We start from the raw sequence: 11,789 nt of genomic DNA, 5'->3' as shown, positions 1-11,789 counted from the left end.
TAGCTTACAAAGCATTCTGTTCCCTTATGCTGAACAACATGCTTAGGCAAAAAACCCCTCAACTCTAAAAGCAAACATTCAGTTCACTGAACAAAGCAAGTGTTCGCCAAAATAACCTTTTAATTATATGCTCGACTTCGATGCAATGTCTCTACTACTCCTCAACTACAGTACCATGACAATGCTGGAAGAATGCACTAGCAGAAACTAATGAAGTTCCATCCTCCTACTGTACTTGAATACTCACTATTCAATTTATTGACTATTTTCCCCCAAAAGGTAAAAAGGACTTTGTTGACTGAGACAATTGATTTCAAGGCTTAGGAGAGAATATTTTGCAGCACTTCTTTGAACAGCAAGGTATATACTTATATTTTGCCTTCTGAAATGTTAAAAAGAATAAATTATTGGAAAAAGTTACACAAGAAGTTTAGAACTGTGATTGACTTTAAAAGACATTATGGACATGTTTATAAGAAGTTATATATTGTACACGCAAGGGCAGTTAGGTGCGTTTTTCCTGTTACCCCGTATTAGAGAGAGGGGAAAAAAAGAATTACAGCAGCAACAAATTTTAGTACCTCAGTAGCCCAAAACTAGAAATTGTACACTAGAGGTGATTGGGCTTTGGAGCTTTATATTTTCTGTTTTCTTTCTCATTTTTATTAGGACAATGTAGTACTCTTCATGATACATAAGTGAAAGAACTGACACTTTTTGATGTTCATTGTAGTTTCATCAGAGGTTCAGTCTGGACATTGAATAGCCCGGTTCCTTTTTTTTTGTAGTAATCCAGACAGTCATGTTGCAAGTTATATGTTTGTAATGAAAACATCAAACCAAGACCAACCGAAAAAATGCACCTGGCATTTCCTGAAATGAACACAAAGCACTGTAGTCATCTTGCAGAGTTTTAATTCCTGCTCCGTAGACAACACTAAAAGTTTGTTAGTTTTTATCTACAACTGAACTGAACCATCAATGGCTGCATTCTTTCCTGAAGAGACACCTGGGCTTCATAGAATGTATTTCATCAGTGAAAATTACTATGCTAAAAAGCAAACAAAGAAGTAAAACACTTTGTTATCATCATCACCCAATCACCATGTCAGTTACAGAAGTGTATTAAGTTGCCCCAAGAGCTAGATACACGCTCTAAATAAGGACCATATTGTCAAAACAGTCTAGAGCTCAGAGTGTCTTTATTCTAGCTGGGGAAAACATCACTTACAAGGAAATATTGGATCAGATGTGCTGTGGTTTCTCACTTAGTTTAAAAAGGAAAAAAAACCAAACAGGAGACAGGTATAGTTTTTGTAATCTATCCTTGTTACCACAGTCATATTAATGGCATGGAACTATCAGCCATACCTCAGTCCTTTATTTTTTTTTTTTACTTACTTACTACTTTACTTACCATTTTCTTACTTCTGGAAATCACAGGATTTGTTAAACAAATTACAAGACCTAAGTGTTTAACAAAAAAGCGTGTTCCTAACCAGACCTAGTTGGTACAGAACTGCACAGACCAGTCATAAGGAAATGCAAGATCCTTTGTGCCTAGAAGAACCCTGAGCACATACACACTCTCCACTGCAGACTAGACTAACTCCAAAAAAGACATCTTTCAAGAAAACCCCCCAAAACCCACAGGGCTTCCTGAACTTCCTAAATGTTAAGATTTTTGATTCAAGAAACTTCAAAAACACTATTTAGCCAGCACAGGAGCTTTATTTTGCATTTTGAATTATTATACACAATTCAGTAAGAGCCCACAGGAGGAACAGCATGGAAACTTACTACTTTTTGGCTTTTTCTTAAATTAGAGCCAAACTGTGAGGTCTCCAATTAACCCCCAAGGTAAGAGAACAACACTTTGCTGTTAACAAGAGTCATGTTAACAAACAAAATATGTAATTAGGTATTTAAAAGGCCACATCTTCAAATGCAATTAGAAATAATTTAATAAAGTTTTTGCTTCTTTTGGTAGGATAAATTTCCACATATCCTACCAGTGACAGAACATCATGTTTTCCTAAGACATGTAAAAAAAGCAAACAACACACTCTCTACATTATTCCATACTCCCTAAAAATGAATGCCAGAAATCAATTGTTCCCAGGAATTCAAGTGGAACTTTATTTCCTTCATACATGGTGTTGCTCTTAAAAAAAGAAAAGTTCAAACTTTTCATACATAGTATCTCGAGGCACAGGTTCCCCCACACTTAAAGGATATTTTTTCCCTACACAGGATGTATCATACGTTACATCATCATTGCTATTTGAAGTTTATGGCACATGGATTTTCTTTTTGGGGGGTAAAAAAAAAATTCTCCTCTGTCTTTAGTTGCTACAGTATGGCACAAAGAACTCAACACCATTGCTAAATATTCTTTTTTCTGCTGGCTATTTTGGGGTGCACATAGGTTAAAGGCACACTTTTCCCCTCTTCTCTCAAATTATTTATGTACTGTACAAGCCTAATTTTGCAGCACTTTACCATGCCTGCTGGCCCAGTGCAAAAGGAGATTTAAGTTAGCATCCAACACTAGTAGCAGCTCTATATGCTTAACCAATGGCTTTAGTCTAGCATGCTACTTCCACTGTGATGACCATTGATGAGAGGCCAACAGCGTTCCAGATAAAAATTACAAAGCCTAAAAAAAATTAAGTTATATATATTCACTTACATGTATATTTTCCAAATGTGTTCACAATGTTCAAAAAGTGCACATTTTTAAGTCTTGTTTCAGTATTACAAATGTCCATGGCCTATATCTTATATTATAGCAGCGCCATGTACAACAGTATCATTAAAGAACTGACAATGATTCCATTACTGACCCTGGTTTGCAAAAGTGTAATAGAAATCACAAGAATTTGCTCTTAGCTAGAACTTAGTGTCCATAATGTCTTCGGTGTGGTATTTTTAAATATTTGGATTTAATTCTGTACAGCAGTCAGAATCTGAAGAACAGAAGGTTAGTGGCTTCTCATTTGGCGCTCATTTTTATGTAACAAGGATTTTCCAGAATGAAAGTGATTTTACAGCACATGAAGAGCCCTCGATAATAAAAGCTCCACAAACCATTACCATACTGTTAAATTATCAAAAAACAATAAGATTTAGTTAATGATTTGTGGATTGTTACAAAATTACTTTTAGTGATTCAACAACAGATAACATTGATGAAACTATCACACACAAAAAACAGCTTAGGTCTTCACATCAGTCTGACAAACATATTTAAACAAGAATATTTGGACTTGAGACTAGTGCTAAATTTAGCTCCTAAATTTAGCTATATTTTTGAGAGCTTAGATACTCTCAACTTGATAGGCCTTTTTTTTTAAAAAAAAAAAAAGTCCAACTTTCAGAAGAGTCTGAAAACAGCAGTTTCAAGTAAGTCTGGAGCAATTAGGTATTGTGGCTAGAGTGACTATAAATATGTACTACATGCTTGACAAAACTGTCTCAAGAGAAGTGCGAGGTGAACCACTACCTCTGAAAGTTTTTGCTTTGGTTATCTTTAAAAAAAAAAAATCAGACTGTTACAGTAACAGTGCAAGTTCAATACAGAGCCACAAGCCTCTCTGTAGATGGTCTTATTAATTGGTTTTTTTATTATGCCCACTGCCAGCAATGGACATTTTGCTTCAAAAATCTACTTCCTGCTGTAAAAGGTTTAGCTGGACCAAATGAGGAAAATAATTCCGATATTAGACTCAAATGGGAACACACTGTTTCTTTTAGTTCTTGTTAAGAATATTTAAAAGCCTTCTCCAGCCACAGTCTTTTTGAAACACAAGGCACAAATAGGGAGTGGACATTTCAGCAAAAAGTGATTGTCTGAAATTAAGAGTCCACAGCAGTCTTCTAGTCCAGCACAATGAAACATTTTTGCTGTCCAACTCTATGCCACGTCTTCTAGATAGTCTGCAACATCACTTAACTGAGAAACTGTAAGGTCTTGCGTGATGCCTTCAAGCTAGAAAATAAATGAAATAAACTCAGAAATCATAGAAAGAGTAAGTATTATTTCTTGTACAGTCATTCATATAGCATCGCATCCTTTTGGCCTCAAGTTCTTTCAGTGAAATTTCAACTCCTTTAAGAGTTGCTCAGACAGATCTTGAGATAGAGGGATAAGACATCTCTATGCTGGATACTAAACCAGCCTTAAAAACAGTTTAAATTGTGCTACCAAACAATTGTGGGATTTTTGTTTTGTTTCTTTAATCAGCATAGTATCTATCTTGGTAGGAATACCAGGTGTAAAATGCCATGATAATGGCACATTCCTTCATGGAAGGAAAAAACAGAAAGTCAAGACAAGATCAAATGAATGTAAAGAAGAACAATTCCGAGAGAAACATACTTTATCACTGGCATTCGACTCTTCCGTTTCCACAGAAATTTCATCTATTTCTTCACCAATACTGATATCACTTTTTTCTGAGCGATGACTAGTACTAAAAAGAAAACCATAAACACAGAAAATATAGAAAAGACTTTCTTTCCAAACATCCACGTATTACATTCACCTTCCCTTTATATCTCACATTTGATTTGGATTTCACTTCCTAGCAAGTTAAACATGAAGTTACTTAAAACCCTGTAACAACTAAAGGCTTTCTACCTAGACGAAGCCATAATAAATACTGATGAATACTTAGACCTCAATCCTGCAGCTTACAACACCAATACCTTCACATCCTAAGGATGAGGCTGTTAAATATTTATTACTGACTATTCATTATTTATTTCTATTTGAATACTTCAGTACACACCATATTAATTGCCTAATAGTATTAAAGTGTTGAAACATTGCTAAGTTCGTGGTTCAAGAAAAAACCCTTCCACAGAAAAACTAACTTATCTAAAAGTTAGCACCAGGTTTTTAAGGAACTCATTAACCCTACATAAAAAGGATTTTTAAAAAAAGTTTGTAACTATATATAATAAAACATCAAACTCAAGTTTAAAGGAATTCAGAGACACTGACATATTCCAGCAAGTGACTAGTTGAAATGTTATGAAATAATTCAAATATGCCAGGGGATATGCTAATAATGTATTAAATACTGTGCTACTGCAATATCATCCTTCTCTTACCTGTTGAAGTCATCAGCATACTCATCCTCATCTCCATTTCCTAAATAATTTTTAAAAGGCGTTAATCAAAGAAGTTCTCTCTTCAAGAAATGCAAAAAATAATCTATTCCTTCACCAAAATACATGGTTTGAGAACCAGCAAAAGTGGTAGTAGGTTACATCACAGATTAGGAAGAAAAACTGAATATGCAATTAATCTCAATGTCATTTATATACTGTTTTGAAACTGAACATACATTTTCAGGATGTTGGCTACATTACTGAAGACAAAATTTATATACCTGGTAGCTCTATTTTGAGAGAGAGTTGATAATTCTTGTATTGTGTTATTTTCATATTGTTCCTAAAGCTTGCAAGATAACTTTCAAAGGTGAAGAAGACAAGTAAATATGCCACAGAAAAACAGTAAGACTTGTCTATCTTTTTCAGCAAATATAAACCTCCTCTTTTCTTAGAAATGTAGACCACAAAATTTATCACTTGACATTAGCAAAAATACACACAGAATGAATGTAATTTTTGCTCATGTGTAATATACTAATCCACATACAAGACATTAGTTCTCTTTTCTGTATTCCCTTAGGTCAGATCTTGCTCTTAACTCCAGTAAAATTCAGGATGGTGTTAAAGAGAGTGACAGAAGTAAAAGCTGAAGATTTTACTTTAATACATGTATTTAAGTTTCTCAGATTCCTCTGAGAAGCTGAGCCAGAACTTAGAGTTAAAAACATCAGATCTTACTCATTTTTAACAGTTACTTGCCTAATTCTAGAGAACTGAGTTTTGCATTCGCCAACCGCAGGTCTTTCAAAACAGAGTTTCTATTCAAACCTGTGACAACACAAAAGCCTTATATCAGAAATTTGACTTATGACTAATAAGATCCTACTTAAACATACCCATCAACAATTTATAACAAGTGTTCTTTTCATAGAACAGTTTGGGTTGGAATGGACCTTCAATGGTCATCTTGTCCATCCCCCCTGCAGTGAGCAGGGACATCTTCAACTAGATCAGCCCCTTCCAGCCTGGCCTTGAATGTCTGCAGGGATGGTACATCTTCCACCCCTCTGGGCAACTTGTTCAAGTGTTTAACCAGCCTCACTGTAAAAAAAACCTCTTATATCTAGTCTAGATCTCCATTCTTCTAGTTTAAAATTATTACCCCTTGGTCCTATCACGACAGGCCCTTCTAAAATGTTTGTCCCCATTTTTCTTATAAGCCCCTTTTAAGTATTGAAATGTCACAATAAGGTCTCCCTGGAGCCTTCTCTTGTCCAGGTTGAACCACCCCAACTGTCTCAGTCTGTGCTCACAGGAAAGGTGTTCCAGTCCTCTGATCACTTTTGTGGCCTCCTCTGGATCCCCTCCAACAAGTCCATGTCTTTCCTGTACTGAGGGCTTCAGAGCTGGACACAGTACTCCAGATGTGGTCTCACCAGAGCAGAGCAGAGGGGTAGAATCACGTCCCTCAAGCTGATAGACAAAGTTTCTTTTGATACAGAACAGAAAACAGTTGGCTTTCTTGGCTGTGAGTGCACATCACTGGGTCATGTCCAGCTTTTGATCCACGAGTAGCCCCACGTCCTTCTCTGTAAGGCTGCTCTAAGTCCCTTCATCCCCAAGCTGGTACTGATGATGCTGGGGGTTGCCCCAACCTAAGTACAATAACCTTACATAATTTTATAGTGTCATATGGTAATATTATATCCATTTTCATCTCTGAACTCTGTTAATACTTAAAAACTTTAGCAGCAAACAGGCACAATCTCCCAGTATTCAGGATCAGATTTTACAACATGAAAGCAAATATCTCTAAAGAATTTAAGCAAATAATGTAAGATAATAAAAATTAGTTAATTTAGGTTAAAAACTGAGCAGTAGAATTTTATACTGCTATAAACTGCTTTACACACACACACAAAAAAACAAGTGCAGTGAAGTATTCAGCGTTCTAAAACATAAGATGCCCCAATAGCAGCACAATATATCAAAACCAGTATGCAATCAGTGAAAAAACCATTACTACGAAGCACATCACAACCAAGAGGGGGCCACATACAGTCTACTTAATCACATTTGCATGTGAACATGTACCTCATTAATTACCTTACAGGAAATATCTCCTACATTCATCAAAACACAAACACATGTGAAAACTTACTATCTGGCTCCTTTAGTGAAGGTGCGCCTGCCAGGGAGCTTAACCCACTTTTTAGAGGCGGTGCATCAGAAAGGGATGCTAGATCTCCTGCTTTATTAGCTTCAGTTTTCCTGAAACAAACCAAATAAATAAGTACTCCACAGAGCTGTAAAATGTGCACAGTGACTTTCTTTTCTGTTATTTATTAAATTGTCATAAAACTAAGCCAGCAATATTTACAGCAAAAAGAGCAAGGGGAAAGGACTATTCATTCTGCAATCTTAAAAACAGGAGGCAGTTTACTGGCACAAGCATCAAGCAAGACATTCAGTAAGAAAGTCACTTTCTCACCTATGCAAAGACTTCTGTCTGCCTTCTTTCACAGACAGAGCTCCTGCACCTTCAGCAGCATCACTATTTTTATCAAGGAGCCTTTCATTACCCCCACATGTAAATGCAGCCAAAAGAAGAAAGATTCAGATATAAATCAGTATTCAAATTGTTTGATTTAAAACTAAAAGAGAAACTATTCATACTAAGAGCAACCAGTTCACTGAGTGAAAACAACCCAGTCATTGCAAGATAGACTTTATCATTACAGGTAAAGTTTACTTGCCTAATATCTATTCCATTCATATATTTTAAGTGTTGAATTCAAGCACTATTTGCAAGTAAACGGTGAAGATACGCTATTAAAAAACATCGAGATTTTCACATTTAGCATTACCAGAACTATTTGTTACTATGATTCTCTTGCTATCAGCAATGGACAACATTTGAATCATTCGTTATATTTATAGCATCATGCATATCATATATTAAAACACCCCAAAATTTTGAGCAATGGGTCAGAGATCTAGGGACAATGAAAGTCTGCATCATCTCTTACTCTGTCCTTAGTAACTGCTTTCTCCCTTCTTTTCTAATGCACCCTTCTTACAGGAGTAGGCAAAGCTCCCATAAGGAATTTACCTTTTTGCAAACCAAGCAACCCTTGTGCCCCTCCTTACTCATCACCTGGGAGTCAGCACATCAGCACAACATACCACAAAGGGATTTAACCTGAACAATATGTTCTTTTTACTCCTCTAGAGGAGCTGCCAGGAGGGTAGAAGCAAAAGACTCAGAGACAGCTCAGTTACAATTGGTTGCTAGCTCATTCATTAGTAACATACTCAGCAAATCCTATTATGGAAAATTACTATATCTACATCACAATAACATTATGAGGTACAAATTGGTGGACTGTGGACTGTGACTCTACTACAGACACATAATTTGAAAACAATAAGGAGTTTCTCTACTAGAAAAAAAAAAATCCTTATTTTACTGAATAATTAAGCCTTTTTCTTGGATGGTCTTTTTAAATAAATCAAATTTACCCAATTTCAAAGTGAACTTCCATTCTTGTCATATGAAAAATGCTCAAACAATAATTAATAAATATTATTCAGAAGTTTTTCCAGCCTCTTCTAGTTTTCCCAGCTTACTATTTAGACCTATTTTGTGGCAACACAATCACCTGCTAACATGGTTAGACTTTGGTTAAAGGCTAAATAAATGAGCCCTCGAGTAAGGAGGAGTAAATGCACTCAGATGCAGTTTCAATCTTGATATTTCCAATTAAAAAAAAATAAAAAGATACCATAGTAGGGTTATTTGTAACACAGTCTTTTTCGGAGAAAAATCACTGCTCTTTGAGGAAAAAGATTCTGCTCCAACTAAATACATCTAGGAAAAGCTGTATTATAAATAATCTTTCTCAAATAGTTAATCTGCTACAAATAGACCTAGTTTACCTGGCATTGTTGCCTTATGCTGACCCAGAAAGATCCCATTCCAAGAGTAAGCATTTACTATGGTAATAATACAAAAAAGTGTTGATAATGCTCTGCCCACTGGTGACATAGTTGGGGGAAAAAGCCAACGTGAGGGAAGCTACTGTCAAACTGACTTGCAAATGCTTCTGCAACCTCCTCTGGTAATCTCCATTAAGCTAAAGAAATGGTCTTGCAGCATTTCTCAATAGAGATATTTAAGCTAAGCTTTGACGTAACTTGACATGATAACACAAAGATAGGTTTTACAGTTTTATAACAAAGATGTTGTATAGTTCAGTCACTAGTTCTTGTTTCAAATTGTATTTTTCAGTCACACTCCATAGATGAACAATAAAAAATGCCCTTTAGAAGCATCTGCAAAATTGGCATATACAGAAATAACATTTGACTGAAAACACAGAATTGCACACAAAAGATGCTGTGACGTGATGAGTAAACTCCCCACTGTGAGAAAACTTTTTGTACTGTCATGTCCTGGTTTCAGCTGGGATAGAGTTAATTTTCTTCCTAGTAGCTGGTATAGTGCTCTGTTTTACATTTTAGGATGAGAATAATGTTGATAACACATGGATGCGTTTGTTGTTGCTAGGTAGCAAAGGACTTTTCAGCTTATCATGCTGTGCCAGGTGCACAAGAAGCCAGAAGCAGGCACAGCCAGGACAGCAGACCCCAACTGACCAAAGGGATATTCCTCACCATTTGACCTCATGTTCAGCATATAAAGCTGAGGGAAGAAGAAGGGGGGGACATTTGGAGTGATGATGGTCATCTTCCAAGTAATCGTTATGTGTGAAGGAGCTGTGCTTTCCAGGAGATGGCTGAACACCTGCCTGCCCATGGGAAGTAGTAAATGAATCCCTTTGTTTTGCTTTGCTACATGTGCAGGTTTTGTTTTACATATTAATTGATCTTTGTCTCAACCCACAAATTTTTACCCTTGTACTCTTCTGATTCTCTACCTCATCCCATCAGGGGAAGCAAGCGAGCAGCTGTGTGGTGCTAAATCACAACATCACACTTTATGGAGACAGTTTACACATTCACCAGATTTTTTTTTATATTCCTTACAGGTACCTGAAGCACTATCCCCATCATTGTCCACTTCCTTTTGTGCTGATCACCACTGCAGCTCTGCTGCAAGAAGAAACACTGATGTATGTGCCTCATACATGTTCATTACAGCTGGGAACCTTACATAGTCTGATGCACCTTAAAGTGATACAGGTTTTTCCACTCATGGTACATCCAAGAGATGCCAGATGACACTGTGCATTTCAGAGACCAGAATCATAGAAATGCGCATTTCAGAAATAAAATATGACGGATCTCAGCACTCCCATTTAGAAGTGCCAATAACCAAACATCAGCTAGCTCTCAAAGGCCTGTGAGCATATTGAGGACAAAATAAACCCATATTAAGTAGAACATCCACATTACTTACCAGCCGTAAGTTCTTTCTGGTTTGGGTATAGGATCATCAAAAAAAGAATCTCCCTCTACATCATCTTCATCCACACTTGGATCACTTTTTTCTTTGGTATTTATGTCTTTGTTTTCTAGTTGAGGATCTAGTTTTGTTTCATTAGGCAGAAAATGAATGCTGCTTTTGCTTGCTTCTCCTGATGAGACACTTTTGTCACTTTGAGTGGTTTCAGAAGCCTTGAAAGATAAAGAAAAAATCCTCACTGAAAGAAACAATTAATTTATCTTGAAGAAAATCCATATAAACCAGGTTTATGTCTTGTAATACTGCAAGGTGGTAATACAAACACACAACATAAAATATACACCTACCAACACTTATAAAAAAAATTCTCAAATTAATAGTACTTCTCAGGAATGTATTAGTATCATCAGCAATCACACTAGAGAAAAATGTCATTTTATTACTTTAGAAAGCAAGTGTGCTTTATTGTTGCTGCCTTTAAAAAAAAATTCTTCCATCCTCTGCATTGCTTTACTGTCTGGATCACCTTCATTACAAAAGCAACCAATTTTTAAAAATATTGGTCATCAAATAAAGAAGTCTACAAACAGACTGATTCTTACTTCCTAGCTTTGGCTATAGGGGAGCTGGTTTGTTTTACAGCCTGAAAGATACATGATGCTTTATTGGTATTATCTTGCAACTGGTCTACGAAAAAAATGTTACAGCCACAATAAATCAATTTAAATCCATGCATATTTCTCTAACTTCCATAATAAATGGTAATCTCTGCAGTACAATATTAGGTTTTAAAGCAGCAAGCATAAGACGACTGCAGTTAGTGACACTTTGTCCCTCCAATATTTTATTTCCTATCTTTGAGAAACAGAACTGTTGTTGAAAAGCAAGCACTTAGTCGTACCCTTACTGGATTAAAAGAGAAATTACAGCTACTTTTCCGTTCCAGAGCATGAGAGAGTGAGTTGCTGCTATCTCATTTGAGAAATTAGAAGCACAACAGTTCGCCTTTGCTTGAATTCACATATTGTAAAGTTTTCCTGAAGTGAAATAACTACTTTCAAATTGTAGTAATATATTAACCATGACTGAGGATTCAAAAAGCAAGACGCCTACCTTGGGTTTCAGACTAATGGTGTTAATAAATCAGCCTGTGGTTTCACACTCGCACTTAAATAAGTTTAATTCTTTGTAGCTGCCAAGAGCTGGGGTCTTGGTCTCTCCTAGCATGCTCCCTTCTACA

The 11,789-nt window shown here is 36.2% G+C and overlaps 1 protein-coding gene across 4 annotated transcripts in view; it reads right to left on the bottom strand.

Moving 5' to 3' along the window:
* Positions 1-1,842: 1,842 nt before the first annotated feature.
* The window catches only part of CEP43 (centrosomal protein 43), a 28,037-nt gene continuing 18,090 nt past the window's right edge, over positions 1,843-11,789 (bottom strand). Inside the window, exons 7-12 of one of the 4 annotated variants that reach the window (XM_080342177.1) lie at positions 10,544-10,761; positions 7,283-7,392; positions 5,881-5,949; positions 5,119-5,158; positions 4,382-4,475; positions 1,843-3,991 (exon numbers count right to left, since the gene is read on the bottom strand). In XM_080342177.1, coding sequence (XP_080198303.1) covers positions 3,917-3,991; positions 4,382-4,475; positions 5,119-5,158; positions 5,881-5,949; positions 7,283-7,392; positions 10,544-10,761 — 606 coding nt within the window. In that variant the 3' untranslated portion in view covers positions 1,843-3,916. Of the gene's footprint in view, positions 3,992-4,381; positions 4,476-5,118; positions 5,159-5,880; positions 5,950-6,434; positions 6,611-7,282; positions 7,393-7,612; positions 7,694-10,543; positions 10,762-11,789 lie in introns of those variants that run through there. The other 3 variants (XR_013921998.1, XR_013921999.1, XM_080342176.1) reach the window with 3 other exon arrangements.

The sequence above is a fragment of the Nesoenas mayeri genome (assembly GCF_963082525.1).
Source record: "Nesoenas mayeri genome assembly, chromosome: 3".
NCBI classification, from domain to species: domain Eukaryota; kingdom Metazoa; phylum Chordata; class Aves; order Columbiformes; family Columbidae; genus Nesoenas; species Nesoenas mayeri.
This window is presented reverse-complemented; position numbering and strand designations above follow the sequence as displayed.